Source organism: Leopardus geoffroyi, chromosome E2 (genome assembly GCF_018350155.1).
Source record: "Leopardus geoffroyi isolate Oge1 chromosome E2, O.geoffroyi_Oge1_pat1.0, whole genome shotgun sequence".
Taxonomy (NCBI): domain Eukaryota; kingdom Metazoa; phylum Chordata; class Mammalia; order Carnivora; family Felidae; genus Leopardus; species Leopardus geoffroyi.
Genome location: NC_059335.1, coordinates 33,133,336 through 33,149,167, shown reverse-complemented (window position 1 = coordinate 33,149,167; position 15,832 = coordinate 33,133,336). Strand labels below are relative to the sequence as shown.

Here is a 15,832-nt window from a genome sequence, read left to right as displayed (position 1 = left end):
TTTCTGTAGGGCCACACAACGTCTAGTACACAGTTGGCTCTCACGATGGGCAGCTCTTAATGTTGCTGCTGTTGTGTACCTAGGCCCCGGGTGTGCCACCAATTCCCGGAGCGTTCAGGGCCCCCTTGGTGCCACCCAGGCGCGCATCTGGGGAAACGAACTGTGCGTGAATCCATGTCTCTACAGATGCCGGAGCCCCCACGTACATGTATGAGTTCCAGTATCATCCAAGCTTCTCATCAGACATGAAGCCCAAGACGTTGATAGGGGACCATGGCGATGAGCTGTTCTCAGTCTTCGGGGCACCATTTTTAAAAGGTGATGGCCCTTCGGTGATGACAAATTTGGAGTTAGAAGATCTGGGTTTAAGTCTCAGTTTGGTGGCCATGGGTCGAGTTCCCCCTTCTCTCTTGACCTTACTTACCCAAACACATCGGAGCAGGGCTGAACTATGAAAATTTCCAACCTCTCTCCTACCCTGACACATCTGACGGAGAAGGTATATCCAAACGCCCCTGTTCATACTCTAAGAGTTCAGGCCTGGGTATCAATAAGCCACATGGCAGGTCACCTGCTCAAGCGCTAGAGGGCCCTGCTCTAGCCCTCACCATGCAGGGCCCTGCTCAAGCGCTAGAATGTCACCACTCACTTCCCACTGTGAGTGAGGGTAAGGTTAGAATTGGTGTTGACCTTGAATCGGGACTAATGTGCACGTGTGTGTCTGTCCGTCCAACCATCTAACCACCTAAAATTCCTAACTTTCTCAACTTAATACATTTAATAATATATATAATACTTTATTATTTTTTAATGTTTATTTTGCAGAGAGAGAGACAGAGAGAGAGAGAGAGAGAGCGCAAGTGAGTGAGGGAGGGGCAGACAGAGAGGGAGACACAGAATTCGAAGCAGGCTCCAGGCTCTGAGCTGTCAGCACAGACAAGCTGAGAGATCATGACCCGAGCCACAGTTGGACGCTTAACCGACTGAGCTCCCCAGGCACCTAGATAATATAATACTTTAAAGAAGACCTTTCACAAATATCTCCAATGCCTTCACTATCACCAGTTACAGATGACTTGCGTGTGACCCACCTCAGGCTGTTTGTGGCCGACACAGCAGTGCCTCTGGGCATTTCCTGCTTGGCTGACACTTTAGGGCCACTGCACATCAATGATATTTCAGGTTTTATGGGAACGTGGGTGGGTGAAAGAGAGCGAGCAAAGGCCCAGACGGGAGCAATCCCAAGGTGGGGTCTCTGTAGTGAACATTCTGGGTGTAGCCCTGGAGACCTTGATAGGTGCGGAGAGGCGTGGCTGTCTAGGCACTGAGGAGACTGCAGCCACCCCCGAGTCCCCCATCAGCAACGCCCAAGCTTAGAGTGCACACAAATTCCCCAGATCTTCTTGACATGCAGATTTTGACACAGTGGGTCAGGAGCAAGAGCTCAAATTCTGAGTTTCTAACAAGCTGTCCCGTGCTGCTGGCCATAAACCACACTTTGAGTAGCAAAGGCTTTTTTTCTTCTTCCCCACAGGAGGTGCTTCAGAAGAGGAGATCAGACTCAGCAAGATGATGATGAAACTTTGGGCCAATTTTGCTCGGAGTGGGTGAGGCTGGTGACAGAGATGGAGGAGGGTTGGGACAGGCGGGGGTGTTTACCGGGGAAGGTAGTTCCCAGCCCTGTAGCCCTGACAAGGAGCCGCGAGAGTTCTCTAAAAGTGGACAGGCTGCCTAGGATCCGGTGAGCTCCCTGCCTCTGGAGGTGAAGGAGCCTCCTGGGGGACACGAAACCAAGAAGTCCTGCAAATCTCAAAGTGTTGTTGGGTCCCCACGGTCACTTTGGGCAATTCTCATTTGATTCTGTTCCTAGGAACCCCAATGGGGAAGGGCTGCCCTCTTGGCCGGCATATGACCAGAAGGAAGGGTATCTGCAGATTGGAGCCACCACTCGGCCAGCCCAGAAGCTGAAAGACAAGGAAGTGGCTTTCTGGACCGACCTCCTGGCCCAGGGGGCAGCAAAAAAGCCACCCCACAAAGAGCACGTTGAGCTATGAATGGGTGGCCCGGCTGGCCATGGGCCCTGGGGGAGCCCAGACTGGGGTAGTCTACAGAAGGTGTTTATGAGCCAAAGAGGGATCTTATTGGAGGAGGCTGGGAATATGTCTGGTGGGGGAGGGCAGAGGCCGGGGAAGAGGAATTGTGGCCAATTTAGGGAATAAATGTTCTCTCGGAGACCACGTCAGTGTCTGTGTCTTGGGCTCAGGGAGAGAAGATGAATAGGATGGGCATGATTGTCTGGAAGGTGCCTCCGGTGGGGATGGCTTGGCCCCAGGAGCTGCCAAGGATAATTGTGCATCCGCCCCATGTCTCTGGGCCCTCAACAACTTCCAGCAACAGGATGTGGGGTGGCCAGAATGTAATGTCTCTCTTGTCCATGTGGAGCTACCAGTCTACATATGTACCTGCAGTGGTGGAGAAAGGAGGTGTCGTGGTGACCCTGTGGCACCATCATGTGGCCCTTACTGACCCTTCCAGAGATCCGCAGTTTTTCTTCAATGTACACAGCATCCTCCCGGGCCCTTCCCTGAGGTCATCTCATCCAGCAACTTGTCTGAACCCCTCCTATAGCCTGGATCACTTCAGGATTTATCGTTAGCATATCTGTGCTGGCTGCCCGTTAGAATCACCTGAACAACTTTTTAAAAAATGCCGTTGCCCAGTCCCCATCCTGATTCTAATTCCTTTGGCCGGGGGAGGGTCCTGGACAGCAGGATTTTTTTTTTTTTTTTTTTTTTAACTCCCTATGTTTAGCTGGTGTGCGGCTAGAGTTGAGAACCACTGACCTGGTCCATGAGTTCTTCAAGGCAGGACTCTTTGTATGAGTCTCTATGTCTCCTGGGCCCTGCACAGTGTGTGTGCTGAATATGTGCATGGATGGATGGTTGAATGCATAAGCCAGCCAATAAAGGAGAGTTCCCAGGTTCCTGAAGATTGCAAAATAAATAAGTAAATAAATAAATTATATATCTATATATGGTGGTCAGATGGAACTTTACAAGGTGAAGGTGGGCATCAGCCCTCAGGTATCCGATGATTATACCTTTGAATCCTATAATAATAACAGTAACTAGAAGTTATTGGATATTTATTATGTGCCTTCATAATAAAGTACTTTTTATATTAATTCAGATAATCTTCACAGACACCCTTTGAGGTGAATGCTTGCTATCAACCCTGTGGAAGTTAACACAAGGCCCCAGAAAACTCAACTAGTAAGCGACAGACAAGACCACGTACATAATTTGCTGTGCAATTTTATTAACAATAAAAATAACTATTTAAAAATTGTTAAGAATTTCAAGATGGCGACTGCAGAGTTTTAAAGCCACCGTGAGCCTAGAGTCCTGAGCGAACGCACGGGTCTCGCACCTATGAAGCCCATCCTGGTGACGCAGCTGGAATGTGGCCCTTAGCAGTCTGGCTCTAGAGCTGGAGCCCGTAAGTGCGAAGCAATCCTTCCTTTGTAAGCAGGACACTTCAAAACTCCTATTCTGGGCTTGTCCTGACCTCTCCAGTTCATCGGATTCGGCCAAAGGCACCCATTTGACTGGCGGTTCTTTGCTGCCCTCTAGTGGGCAGTGTCCAGATAGCCGCACTTGCTTCCGGGAGGGATCCAGGACTGTAAGGGGGCTGAGACTCCCCAACTGTCTCCACCGCGGTGACTACGCCTGAGCTGACACGGTCAGGGGCAGCATTCAGATTGGTCTCTTGGCGCCTCCAGGGTCCTAACCACGCAGGGGCAGCTTGGGTAGGAGCTCCTCAAGTCTTATTCCTACTTCAAACTGAGATGAAATGTTTCCTGGCCCTGGTGGTCTCCCCAGCCTCCAACAGAACGAATCCAGTTCCGGGCACCTCAGAAGCCCTCGGAAAACTCCACTGGCACAGCACTTCTCTGCAAAGCGTCTGTCATTTGCCTCTCATCCAGGCTGATGAAAGTCCTAACTAGCCTCCCTGCCTTTTTTTTCTCTGTGCTATAGCGCCAGGGTGATCCATCTGAACGGCCACCCTGGTTTTCCCTTGCTATGCACATCCTTTGCCGTCTGATTTTGCAGCTCCACTCATAAAGAGTCTGGGTTGGCCTCTTCACTGGCTTTGACAATAAAATATGGCAGAAGTGATGCTGTGCCTCAAGAGGTCTTGCACGTGTTCCCACACTGTCTTGAACCCGCATGACTGCCGTGTGAATGAGCCCAAGCCAGCCTGCCAGGAATGAGGCAGCACACAGAGGGGAGTCATCCCAGGAGAGGCTATCCAAGACCAGTCGGCCTCCAGCTGACCCACAGCTTCAGATGCTTGGGTGAGCCCAGTCAGGATCAGCTGAGGCCGGCCGGATCCGCGGACCTTCCTGGGTGGTCCACAGACCCCTCGGCCGAATACACAGCTGTTGTTTTACGCTTTGGACCGGTTTGTTCCACAGCAGTCGCTTCCTGATACACTATGTGACACCCAAGTATGGACATCTGCTCCACTCCTATCGAAAATTTATTAATGACTCCTCATTGCCCTCTGGAAAAAAGTTCCATCTCCCTATTGCAAGTTAGGAAGGCCCTCATCTTCTAGATCTTACTTGCCTCTGCAGCCCTTCTATTTGGAAATTTCCACTGCAAATTTCTTCAGATCCTTGTGTCCCCTGTAGTCCTGCGTGCATCTGTGCTGTCACTTTTGCTAGTCTCATGACCTGGAATTTTCCTCCTGACTCAGCTCAAGTATCACCTGTTGCAGGGCACTCTATGATCTCCCCAGGTGGGGTTCTGTGCATGATTTCTCTGCCAGGTTTTGAGATGGCCTTGTCCCCCTCATCTCTGTAAACCCCACCATCTACTGAGGGCCCACCATGTGCCAGATACTCGTCTCGACACTGGAGAGATAAGTATCAGTGGTTGCTGTCTTCTGTCCCCAAAGTTGCTGGCCCCCTGAAAATTCATTTCAACAAATTGTGGTAAGTTTGGTGAGAGGGGTGGGTTAGGAAAGGCTTTTTAGGGGTGATACCATGAGGGACAGGTAAGAGTTGGCCAGTTTCAGAGAGATGGGGAAAGGCCCCGGGAGGAGGCCCAGGGGGACAGGGTGTCCTTGGGTACACATCTGCAGCTAGTGTAGGGTGACCAGAACAGAGAGGGGGAATGAAATGAGGATAGTCTGGGTTTACTTTGAAGGCACTGGGGAGACGCCAGCGGGCTACAAATAAGCACGCAGTAGGTGCTTAATATACGTTTCCTGATCAGCACACCATCTGCCTCCTCTAGCAGACTGAGAGTTTCTCAGTGACAGGGTTATTCCTTCTTTGTATAGTCCAGTTCCTCCCCGGTATGCACTAGGACCAGGTAGGGTTTTCATCAGTGAATAAGTGAATGAAAGAGTAAATAAATCCACCCGAGAGATAACAATACAAAACCAAATGGATCTTTTCATCCAGACAAAAACTACTCTTTGCTCCCCTGGTTCAGGGAAGTGTGGAAGGTTCGGATGGGCTCTGAGGGGGGTCTAGAGAACAAAGACCCCCATCCTCCTGGCGCCTCTCAGCCTCTAGCAGGAGGAATGTGCATTGGTGCCATCTGGCGGCCACAGCGCCCACATTCTATTTTAATCCACTTCCTCTGTTGCTAAGGTGTGGTCAGGCCAGAGAAGGGAACCTGGGATGGGCAGAAACCTTCTGTCAGCAGACACACATCCCCACCTGCTCAGGCAGCCCCAGGTCTGCCTGTCCTCGCCCTGCAAGACCTGAGCCCTGAGTCCAAGAGAGTAATTGATTTCAGCCCATGGGACAGAGAAGCCCTTATCTACAGCCACTCAGACCCTGGTGCTTTCCACAAGGGCCCCCACAGTTCTCAGCAGATGATGGATTCCAGGGGTGAAGAAGCCACGGGAAAGGAGGCAATGACCAGTGTTTTCCCAATATCCTTCGTGTCTTCTTCCTGAGAGAACCCTGATTTTGTCCAGAGCAGCAATGTACCCAGTTACAAATTCCAGACACCCTGATAGCTAGAAATTGCCATGATGCATGGATCTGGCCCATGAGATACAGGCAGACATCTAGGTAGGGTTCTAGGAGACCCACTCTTCTGAGTAAAGAATCACAGACACAGCTGGCCTCTGCCTTTTGCCCCTTCTCTTTATTTCCCCTCCTCCTGCCTGAAAGGTGGACAAGATGCCTGCAGGTGAATTTGCCTGCCCCCCTTCCCCTGCCACCCATGAGCATGAGAACCACATGCTATGGATGTGGATGGTGAATTGGAAAGCTACAAATAGTCCACATCCTTGACGACTTTTCTTAAGTGTCTCCACAGTCATCCCAGGCTACTGGGCATGTCTGGGCAGAGACCCTCACTAAAGTTCTTCTCCGAGAGCAGACACTTCTCTTCTTCCTGCTGAAGAACATGTCTCTCCCTGACCCATTGCCTATGTGTCACAAGAGCATGAGAAAAATCTCATTTGTTAAGGGACCATACGTAGATTCCTGTTATATTGTCATCCTAACATATAGAGGATAAGGATAGGGAACCCAAGTGGAACCTGTATCCGACATAAAGAACCAGACAGCATGGGATTAAGGTGTGTTCAGAGAAAGCCAGCATAGGTATTTTCTCCGGGAGCCAGGAAATGTCTGTTCAAGATGAACTCTCTTACTGTAATGACCTTGGGCAAGTCTTTTGCTTCCTAGCACATTGGAGGCACTTAAATGCATACATATTTAAATATGTTTGTGTGTATATATACATATATAATGTGTGTACATAAATTACATATGTGTGTACAGATTACAGATTGTTTGTAATGAAGAGGGTGTTGGAACTAGTTGAGGACCATGTCCCTACCGGCTGAATCATGTTATGCCTGTATGGCCAGGGCCCGGAGACAATGGCATACCGGAGTGATTAAGAACACAAGACTCCCAGGGTGCCTGAGTGGCTCAGTCAGGTAAGCGTCTGACTTCAGCTCAGGTCATGATCTCACGGTTCGTGGGTTTGAGCCCCACATCGGGCTCTGTGCTGACAGCTCAGAGCCTGGAGCCTCCTTAGGATTCTGTGTCTCCCTCTGTCTCTGTCCCCGCCCCTCCTGGTGCTCTGTCCCTCAAAATAAATAAACATTAAAAAAATTAAAAAAAAACCCACAAGACTCCCTGGGTTCAAACCCCAGTTTCACCAACTGGTAAGTTATTTCATCTGTTTGTGTCTCAGTTTCCCCCATTTGTAAATGGAGATAATCATGCTACCTCCTGGCCTCATCAGGAGAATTCAATGAGATGAAATTTGCAAAGCACCTGGAACAGTAACTGGCACTGGATAAGCCAATGTTTGGCTAATTAAATGTCAACTCAGTGCATTGGCCTTGTCCAAGGTGCTGATGTTCCTAAGGTCACAGTACCTCAGGGGATCCATGGCTGTGAGACCAGGAGGGCTCCGTTCTCTCTTTAACAAACCCAGGGACTCCTTGGGCCCTGTTTCCCTTCTAATTCCACAACTTCAGTGGGGCCGCTCTAAATGTAACTAACTAACAATTCTAATCTTCGCTGTGATGCTCCCTCATCTGACTCTGCGGCTCATTTGAAATGTCGGAGTTGCCTTGCCCTTCCTTACCTGTGAGCATGCCTCAGATACCACCCACCACCCACTCTCCTCTCCTGATAGGGTGTCATTACTGTCATGTGACTGCAGATGGCGGATTAGGGCTTAATGGCAACTAGCGGGGAGCCTGGGGGGCTGTGACGCAAGAAAAGAAGTTTAGCACGGACCTGGGAATATGCTCGGGTGGACAGCAGGTAGGTGCCCCAATGTTGGGCTGACCACGGCCTCCAAGTCTGCACCAGGCTTCCTGTGGCCAGGGGCTGGGCGTGTTTCAGGCCTCTCCTCTTCTGATTCTGAGTCTGCCCATTCTCAGCTGGTACTCTGGACTGGGGCCCGAAGCTGCAGGGTGTGTGGGGTCATTCTTGGCTACAGAAACGATCCATTTGTGGCCCCTGGGTATGTCCAGGCAATGGACTTTGCTTGGGCCTTCTCAGGGGACAGAGATGGTCTTCCTTGATTTCCTGCAGCCCACCCCCTTACCTCCATGCCCTGCTGGTCTGGCCCAGCTCAGCCCCTCCCAGGCCTGAGGCCGACAGAACCAGGAGCTGAGAAGCAGGACGCCAGAAGTCACTTAGTTGCCAGCTCTTCCAGGAGTCTCTGGTCACCACACCTCTGTCTGCTCCTCCTCTGGGCTGGAGTTGAGGTCAAGGCTGCCCGAGCTGATGCCCGGCTGGGGGAGCCTCTCCCGTGCTATCAGTCTAATGGAGGCTGACAGCAGAGGGCTTGTGGGGCAGGCGGGTCCTGCAGAAGGCTGGCTGTTGGACGCTGGCATTTCCCGAAGCTTGAACTTCCTGCCCGGGGGGGTCACATGCACTGGGGCCCAGGGAGAGAGACTTGGGTTTGGCTACCCAGACCCAGTTCAAACCTCAGAGGCAGCATCTGAAGGAGGGGACAAAGGAACAGAGACCCTGTTTTGGCTGCAGGAAAACCCAACAGTAACTGGGCTGCCTTTGAAATGGGCAGAGATGGGGGAGGGGGAGGGGATAGACGCTCATCATGGAGCTGATCTGCCCTGAACACAAGCTATGGAGCAGACACTATCCTGAACATAATACTAACGTCTAGTCCTCCCCACGGCCCCACCAAGTGGCCACTCAGGCAGAAATCACAAATCGAAGCAGAGGAGGCTAAGGAGACTCCCTCTAGTTTTTGCCCTATTGAGTGATGGGACCAGGGTTCGGATCCAGCCACTGCGGCTCCCGGGATGTCACTCCTAAGTGCACACTGTCTTGTCTGATCCTCCTGGCATAGCTCTCTTATGCACACTTATTCCCGCCCTTCAGGTACAAGAAAGCCTCACATATCTTATTTAACTTTCTCCAGGATTCCACGGCAGGAAGTAGTGGAGATGGGATTCAAACCCAGGTCCAGTTTGCTAAAGAAACCTTTTGTTCTTTCCACCAGACCCAAGCAGACTATAAACTGCAGGCCAAATCCAGCCCCCCAAATGTTTCATAAATAAAGCTACTGTTATGCTATAATAGCAGTCCAATAGTTGTGACAGAGACTTTTACAGAAAATGTTTGCTGACCCCTGCACTAAATCTGCAGGGTGAATGAAAGGCAGCAGCAAACACCTCTGTTTATTAGTGTCTGCCTAGAAAGGTAGTCATTCACATCTTAGTGTGAATTAGTCCATAGGCCCTGTGACAGCTTCTGGAGATATCTCATAGAATCAAAAACAGAAAGGACCTCAAAGTATCACCTAACCCAACCCTTTCTCTCTATTGATGGGGAAACCAATGCTTCATGTTGACTTTTCTAATGTGACTCGGTCCTAACATCAGAGTAGCTGGTCCCAAGTGGGCTCTGAAACTTTTCCATAGCCTTGACTCCTAACAATACTGACCCATCCAGACACACCTTGACTACCCTACTAGAGACTGTGTGACAAAAAATCCTCTTCAGTCCCCTGCAACGTATCCTCAACCTGAATTTCAAGTCCTCATAGCCCCACTGTGTTTTCCCACAGCTCAAGGCACCTATTGGAACTGATCCCTCCCCCACCTCAATTTCAGAGGACACCCCATAATGCAGAGAGCAAACACTCACCCTTCAGTGGCTGTGTGTCCTTGGGTGGGTCACTTCTCAACCCGAGCCCTCAGTTTCCTCATCTGTCCAGTGGGTACATTGTTCTGTTTGCCCCTTACCTCACCTCACAGGGTCATTGTCAGGAAAACAAATGACATGTTGGATGGTGGGATGGATTATGTCATGTTCGCTTGGTTGGAGGTGGTGACCAGAGACCAACGCCGTGTATCATCAGAAGAGGGAGGCCCCCAAAGCTTATATGCACATATACCCATGAGTCTCAAACATCCGAGACTCTGAAGGACACGTGCATTCTTTCTCCCAGAGGAGTAGACACAGACTCATCGAAGACAAAATTTGCGTTTCATTTCAAAAGGTTCTGACATTTTTCAAGTCCATCCATAAACAGCTTTAATAACTCCTGACCCATTATACAGATGGACAAATTGAGTCCTAGAGAGAGAGATGACACATATCAGTGCTTTTGGAAAGGGATAAAAATGAAGCTACGTCCCTCCAAAAGGCTGTGATTAAATGGGGAAAATTTAAAAGACTAGCAGTTGCCCAAAGTGAGGCTCACCGGTGAGTCTTCTCCTACCACATTTGTCAGCCTAGGGCACAGGGTGGCAGCCAGGGTCACCAGGTGCCCCACCGTCCCCAGAAGAGCTGCCCTTTCAGCTTCTGACCCAACCTCCCTCCGCTCCACCCGCAGGGCTGCAGACACTCGTTAAATGTCAGCATGCACAAAGGGAAGGCTGGAAGCATGCCTGCCTTTTGTTTGATTCACTATAATAAACCCCAACTCTGATTTCGGAGTCAAAACCAAATGGTCAGAATCCATAAAACCCTCCCTGGGATGTCCGCCCAGCTGCAATTCAACAGGGCAAACCAGTCCTCACCTCAAGACCCTTGGTATGTGTGTTTACCTGTCCTACCGCTGCTGCGTGAGGTTGGGCTTGTGATTCTCCTAAAAGAAGCTCCACGGAGGGGCCTTTAGAGTTTGTGCACCCTCTCTCCCCTGCCCCTATGTGACACCGAGTCCCCTCCATAACCTACCCAAGAGACATTGCCTGCTTGCATGTCTCCAGTGATGAGGAGCTCACCACTTCCAGCAACAGCCCATTCTCCGTTCTGGTCTAATTTTCTTGTAAGTTGTTTACCACCCATCCCTGACTGCCTTTTACATATTTAAAGACATAGACTGGATTTTTTTTTTTTTTTTGTCAATACCTCATTTATACTGATGTCACTGTGTCTGCTTGTTGACTTGCATTGAAAATCATAATGTGAGCTCACACCTTCCCCAATAATGACAGTACTTAGCAATAAGGACCTACGCGTTAATGTATCCTTCTCCCCAGGAAAGTGTAGTAATAGATTGTGCATTGAATTCAATCGAATTCAGCCCTAGAAATGGAATGCAAAACTAGGTAACTCTGTGTCACTTGGACACAGAGTTATTCATTAAAAATATGTCTTAAGAAAAAAAACCAATGGAGGCTCCTGGGTGGCTCATTTGGTTAAGTGTTCAACTTTGGCTCAGGCCATGATCTCATGGTTCATGAGTTCGAGCCCCTCATTGGGCTTCCTGCTGTCAGCCTGTCAGCACAGAGCCCGCTTTGGATCTCCTGTCCCCCACTCTCTCTGCCCCCCCACCCCAACTCTCATGTGCTCTCTCTCTCCAAAATAAATAAACATTAAAAAAAAAATAAAAACAATGTAACTACGTTAGTGGCTTGAATTTCAATCAATCAAAAAAAATAAACACACGTGTCAATCTCAGAGCTGGGATTTCATATTTAACCCCCTCCAGTCTCCTGTTCCATGGGTTATAAAAAGAGTTATTTGGGTGAAAAGTGGACCACTCTGACCAGAAGCTCTTCCCTACTAGCTGGAGGCTGATCACAGACACTCCCATCTGCCTTACATAGTTCATAGCATTTTACCTTCGTGACCGAGAGAACCCACCACGAGACACACGGCACAGGAAATCTCCTTTATTATTCTGTACACTGATTTTTCCATGAAGAGAACAGCTTTTAAAATAAATCCACACCAGACACAGACACCTGCATGACATGGGAACAGTCCGTGACACAGAGAGGGCACCACTGGGACAATCCTTATTTACACAGAAGTGGAGAAACAGAGGGCTGAGGGCGGGTACCCCAAAAGCAACTTCACGTTCACCAGTGTTTGGGTGCTTTCTGACATGGCGGCAATAAATATGCTGATACCCACACAGCTGTGGATCCTGGGACTCACCGGGGCCTCACATGTTACCCTCAAGATCTTGAGCACAAATGGGTTGGATTTATTTATTTATTTTTAAATACCAAGTGTTTCTGGCATCAGTGGAAGAAATACTGGAGAAGGAGGAACTACTGAATGTCCAGAAAAATCAAAGTTCTGGAGGCCAGAAACCTGATATTTCTCTACTCAGTAGGTTATTGGCCACCAGATCATTCTGGAAAGACTCACAGCCAGCAAGGTGCTTCCCTCATTGCAAATTTAGCACAAGTATGTTGTCGTGGAGACCGGAACGTTTTTTAACTGGATGGGACCTTTGATGATCTGATCTGACCCTTGCTTTTATAGACAAAGAAGCTGAAGCCCAGAGAGATGAAGAGACCCCTCCCTAGGAACCCTGCTGGGCAGTGGTAGACCCAGATCCCTGCAGACTCTGAGAGCTGTGCTGTTTCTACGCGCTTCCTCTCTGTTCTCCATCCCATGGCTTTCAAAGGAAGTAAACATACGAAATGAGCTCCGTGGGCTTCTTTGCTAGGAAATGACATCTTTGGTAAGAGTGCTTCGGTCTCACATCACCAGGGCCGCCATATGGATCATACGGCCAGAGACAGCCTCCCCCCACTCCACCGGGCAGGGGTGCCCTCTGAGAATTAAGGCAGCTTTGGGGACCTTTACTCAGCAGGATATTGGCAAGAGTTGGCGGCTCCCTTCTCCTTTGTCTCATCTGCATCTAGAATGACGATCCACTGACGGGTGGTCGCGAAATGACTAGACATCCAGTAGATGTGAAGGCGATGGTCTTAAACGGAGAGTTTACATTTCATGGAAAATAATAATTCTTTAAAAACCCGGTAAAATAGCAAAAGTGTCATATACAGTACACAGGAACACCCTTATCTCGGGTAACCTCTGCTATCAAAAAAAGGCCACAAAAAAGAAGTCAAACGTTACTCAGGATAAAGCACATACTCCTCCTCCGTTAAGTGTGGGTGGAAGGTGAGCCCAGAAGGCCTGCCAGCACCTCCATGAGAACTTCCAAGGGCTTCCTGGGGCCCCCATCCCCCCCCCCCGGGGGGCCCGGGCTCGGGGCCAGACCCCCCTCACCCCAAGCTCAGGAGCCGACTCCCGAAACAAGGCAGCACCATGGCGTTGGTTTGGTGTTGGGTCAGCTAGCACCGCATCTCTGATTCACCCTCGGGACAGATGCCTGGAGGCAGAAGGGCCACATGCAGATGGAAAGAGAAAACTGCAGGTTCGTGCCCCGCTGTTCCCCAGAGTGACTGAGTCCATCAAAAAGGGGACAGCTGTGAACAGATGACGCCCTCTCCCCTCTTCCCTTCTTCCAATACATTGCTCTTTTGCTAAGAAACACTCCCTGGCCACTTGACTGGGTTTTGTTTATTTTTTAACGACAGCCCTGGGTGGGGTAAACCATAGTGTGCTAGGGATTTCAAAGTGCTCTGGGCTAAGAGGCATGGGATCCGACTTGAGGGTCTGACTGGATCCCTTAGGAGCTGAGAAAACTTGAACAAGAGCGGCCGAAATACTGAGCCTTGGTGTTCCCACCTGGGGAATGGGACAGAAACCAGCCCTGCAATCCTTGCTGGGAAGATGGGAGGTGACGGGGATGAAGAGACTTTGTGTAAAACGACTAGAACACCTAGGGAGGAGTTACTCTTCACGGGAGGATTTGAAGTCGCTTACGGGACCAGATCCCACCTGTGATGGGTCGCCCTTCCCCCATCTCCCTCGCCCCCACCTTATTGTTCAGCTCCGTTGGATGCCCTCAGGCCCCGCCTTCCACAGCAGTCCAAGACACCTGCCACTTGGACTTAGCCTTTGAACTGGCCTTTTTACATAAAAATATCAGAAGTCTTCTGATTCTCCCACTTTTCTCCAAAAAATGACCCAAGGACACTGACTTAGTAGGGAAACCTCAGGACCTTCAGAGAGAAGACCACTTCCCTGCCCCACCACTCCCCCTGCCCCCAACATAACCTTCTTCCACAAACTGCATGATTGATTGATCGGGCTCAGGGACACCCCAGTCTTATGCAAAGTACCTTCTGGATGTGAGTTTTCCTACACTCCCAGTATGAGCAGCCTATTTATTTATTTATTTATGGCCCAAGATTCCTCAATAGGGGCTTCCTCAGTCACAACAAGAACCTCTGAATCTAGATTTCCAAGGAAAGCATAAGAGACTCAAACCATAAACAGAAACCCCAAATAGATGCCACCAACTTCCCAAACTACAAATCTGTTCTCTGAGCTGAAACGCACCACCACCACCACCACCAGAGGGCGCCACTTGCAAATGTGTACCAGAAGTCAACCTGCAAATTCTCTAAAACCATCATCCTGCTCCATCAGCTCAGAATATCTTCCCCTCGACTTGACTGACCAGGTTGCTATCTGCTTGGCTCCACCATGCCCTCAGATGAAAAGTTAAGACCATCAGGAGAGACAAAGGGAGTTTTCAGGGCCAACTCCCCACCACTTGAGAGCCCTGGTCCGTGCTGGGTGGGATTCCCAGGGAAGACCTTTGCAGGTGTCTGTGGACAACAGATAAACAAACAGCCTATCAGGATGCCCTTGGGCATCCATCTGTCCCTGTGAGGACGGCAGAGAATTCCATAGTACAGACACACTTCTGGCCTCGCTGGGTTCCTGTCCCAAGTCCCCCAGAAAGATCTCAGAAGCCGCAGATGGGTTTCTGGGCCCCATGTGCCCGACAGACCAAGCCCTGCACGTGGCCTCTATGAGCTCATCTGGTACTTCTGCAAAACCTCCTCACTGCGGCTCATCTACATTTTGCCTCGTGACATCCATGGCTCTGGACCCTCTGACCACCAGAAGCTGGAAGAATGTTCCAGAACACGCACAAGTCAGATTCAGCTTAGCCAGAGTGAAAACTAACCATGAAGGATTCTTCTCACAAGCCTCCAAAGCATCTATCCAGACCGATGACCGGAACAAACCAAGCCACGCTCCCTGATCAAGGTTCAGACACCAGAATGCTGACTGGGTGGCAAGAGAGAGAGGGGATCCCCTGCCCCAGACGCAGCCGGCCTTTTTGTTTGTGTTCGGTTTTATGGTATCTGGCCAAAAGCGACATCCTCTCTCTGATTTGGCGGGCGGGATTTCTCCTGTGGCCCCAAAGCACAGCAAAGGTAGTGGTGAATTCTGCCCGAGCTGTGGATGGAGCTCAGCTTGGGCCAGATCCCAGGGTGGGTGAGGCTTTCCCAAAGCAAAAGGGGCTCGATGGAAGTCACTTTTCCTGTTCCCTCCCCTCCTCCTCCCCCTCCAGACTTTCCAATCCAAGCTCAAAGCCTCCGGGCCAGATGAACAGAAGGTGAATAAAAACGAGGTCACTAAATCATTTGTAACTGGGGAAAGAGGGGTAGGGATGGAGAGAACATCTTTCGGGAGAGGAGTCCCAAGACTGTGTCCGGGGTGGCAGCAAAGCCTTGGACCTGGACGTCGGCACGGCAGGGTCCCTCCTTGGGGCTCAGATGGCCAGCCAGTGCTGCAGCTGCAGAGAAAGACGGCAGGGTTGTGATGCCAAGGCCAGAGGCGGGTGGGGACGAGAGGACCCGGGGCCCAGAAGGACAGCGGAAGCACGGGGAGGCAGAGAACACAGCCCCTCCCTCCAAAGACCCCGGAGAACGTGCAGGCTGACTCCCTAACCGTCACTTGGGCCCAGAAAGGGCGAGGAAGCCTCGCAAAGTGGCACAGCGAGTCTGAAGCAGGGGGCTCACCAGGACCCTCCCCCAGCCCCCAACCCCCAGGGTTTTAAAGTTAAAGGACTTAGGTCATCCTGTGGCTCATCCTGCGAGATAAGAGATCCCCAGCCTAGGGTGACAACTTACAGAGAGGAAATAAAGCTTCGGAAAGGCTGGACGTGTGGTTTCCCAGGACCAAGGAGCA

At 50.4% G+C, this 15,832-nt stretch overlaps 2 protein-coding genes and 1 long non-coding RNA gene across 5 annotated transcripts in view; 2 read left to right on the top strand and 1 right to left on the bottom strand.

The window, feature by feature from the left end:
* CES1 (carboxylesterase 1) overlaps window positions 1-2,237 on the top strand; it is a 31,189-nt gene extending 28,952 nt beyond the window's left edge. For both annotated transcript variants that reach the window (XM_045442796.1, XM_045442795.1), the window contains exons 12-14: window positions 187-318; window positions 1,535-1,607; window positions 1,871-2,237. In XM_045442796.1, the coding sequence (XP_045298752.1) occupies window positions 187-318; window positions 1,535-1,607; window positions 1,871-2,054 (389 nt within the window). In that variant the 3' untranslated portion in view covers window positions 2,055-2,237. The remainder of the gene's footprint in view (window positions 1-186; window positions 319-1,534; window positions 1,608-1,870) is intronic.
* A 2,768-nt stretch (window positions 2,238-5,005) lies between these two features.
* Window positions 5,006-15,805, top strand: LOC123579175. The gene is made up of 3 exons (XR_006702665.1): window positions 5,006-6,975; window positions 7,686-7,816; window positions 12,251-15,805. It is a non-coding gene; the product is annotated as an uncharacterized LOC123579175 (long non-coding RNA).
* SLC6A2 (solute carrier family 6 member 2) overlaps window positions 15,328-15,832 on the bottom strand; it is a 46,464-nt gene continuing 45,959 nt past the window's right edge. For both annotated transcript variants that reach the window (XM_045442792.1, XM_045442793.1), the window contains one exon: window positions 15,328-15,437. In XM_045442792.1, coding sequence (XP_045298748.1) covers window positions 15,414-15,437 — 24 coding nt within the window. In that variant the 3' untranslated portion in view covers window positions 15,328-15,413. The remainder of the gene's footprint in view (window positions 15,438-15,832) is intronic.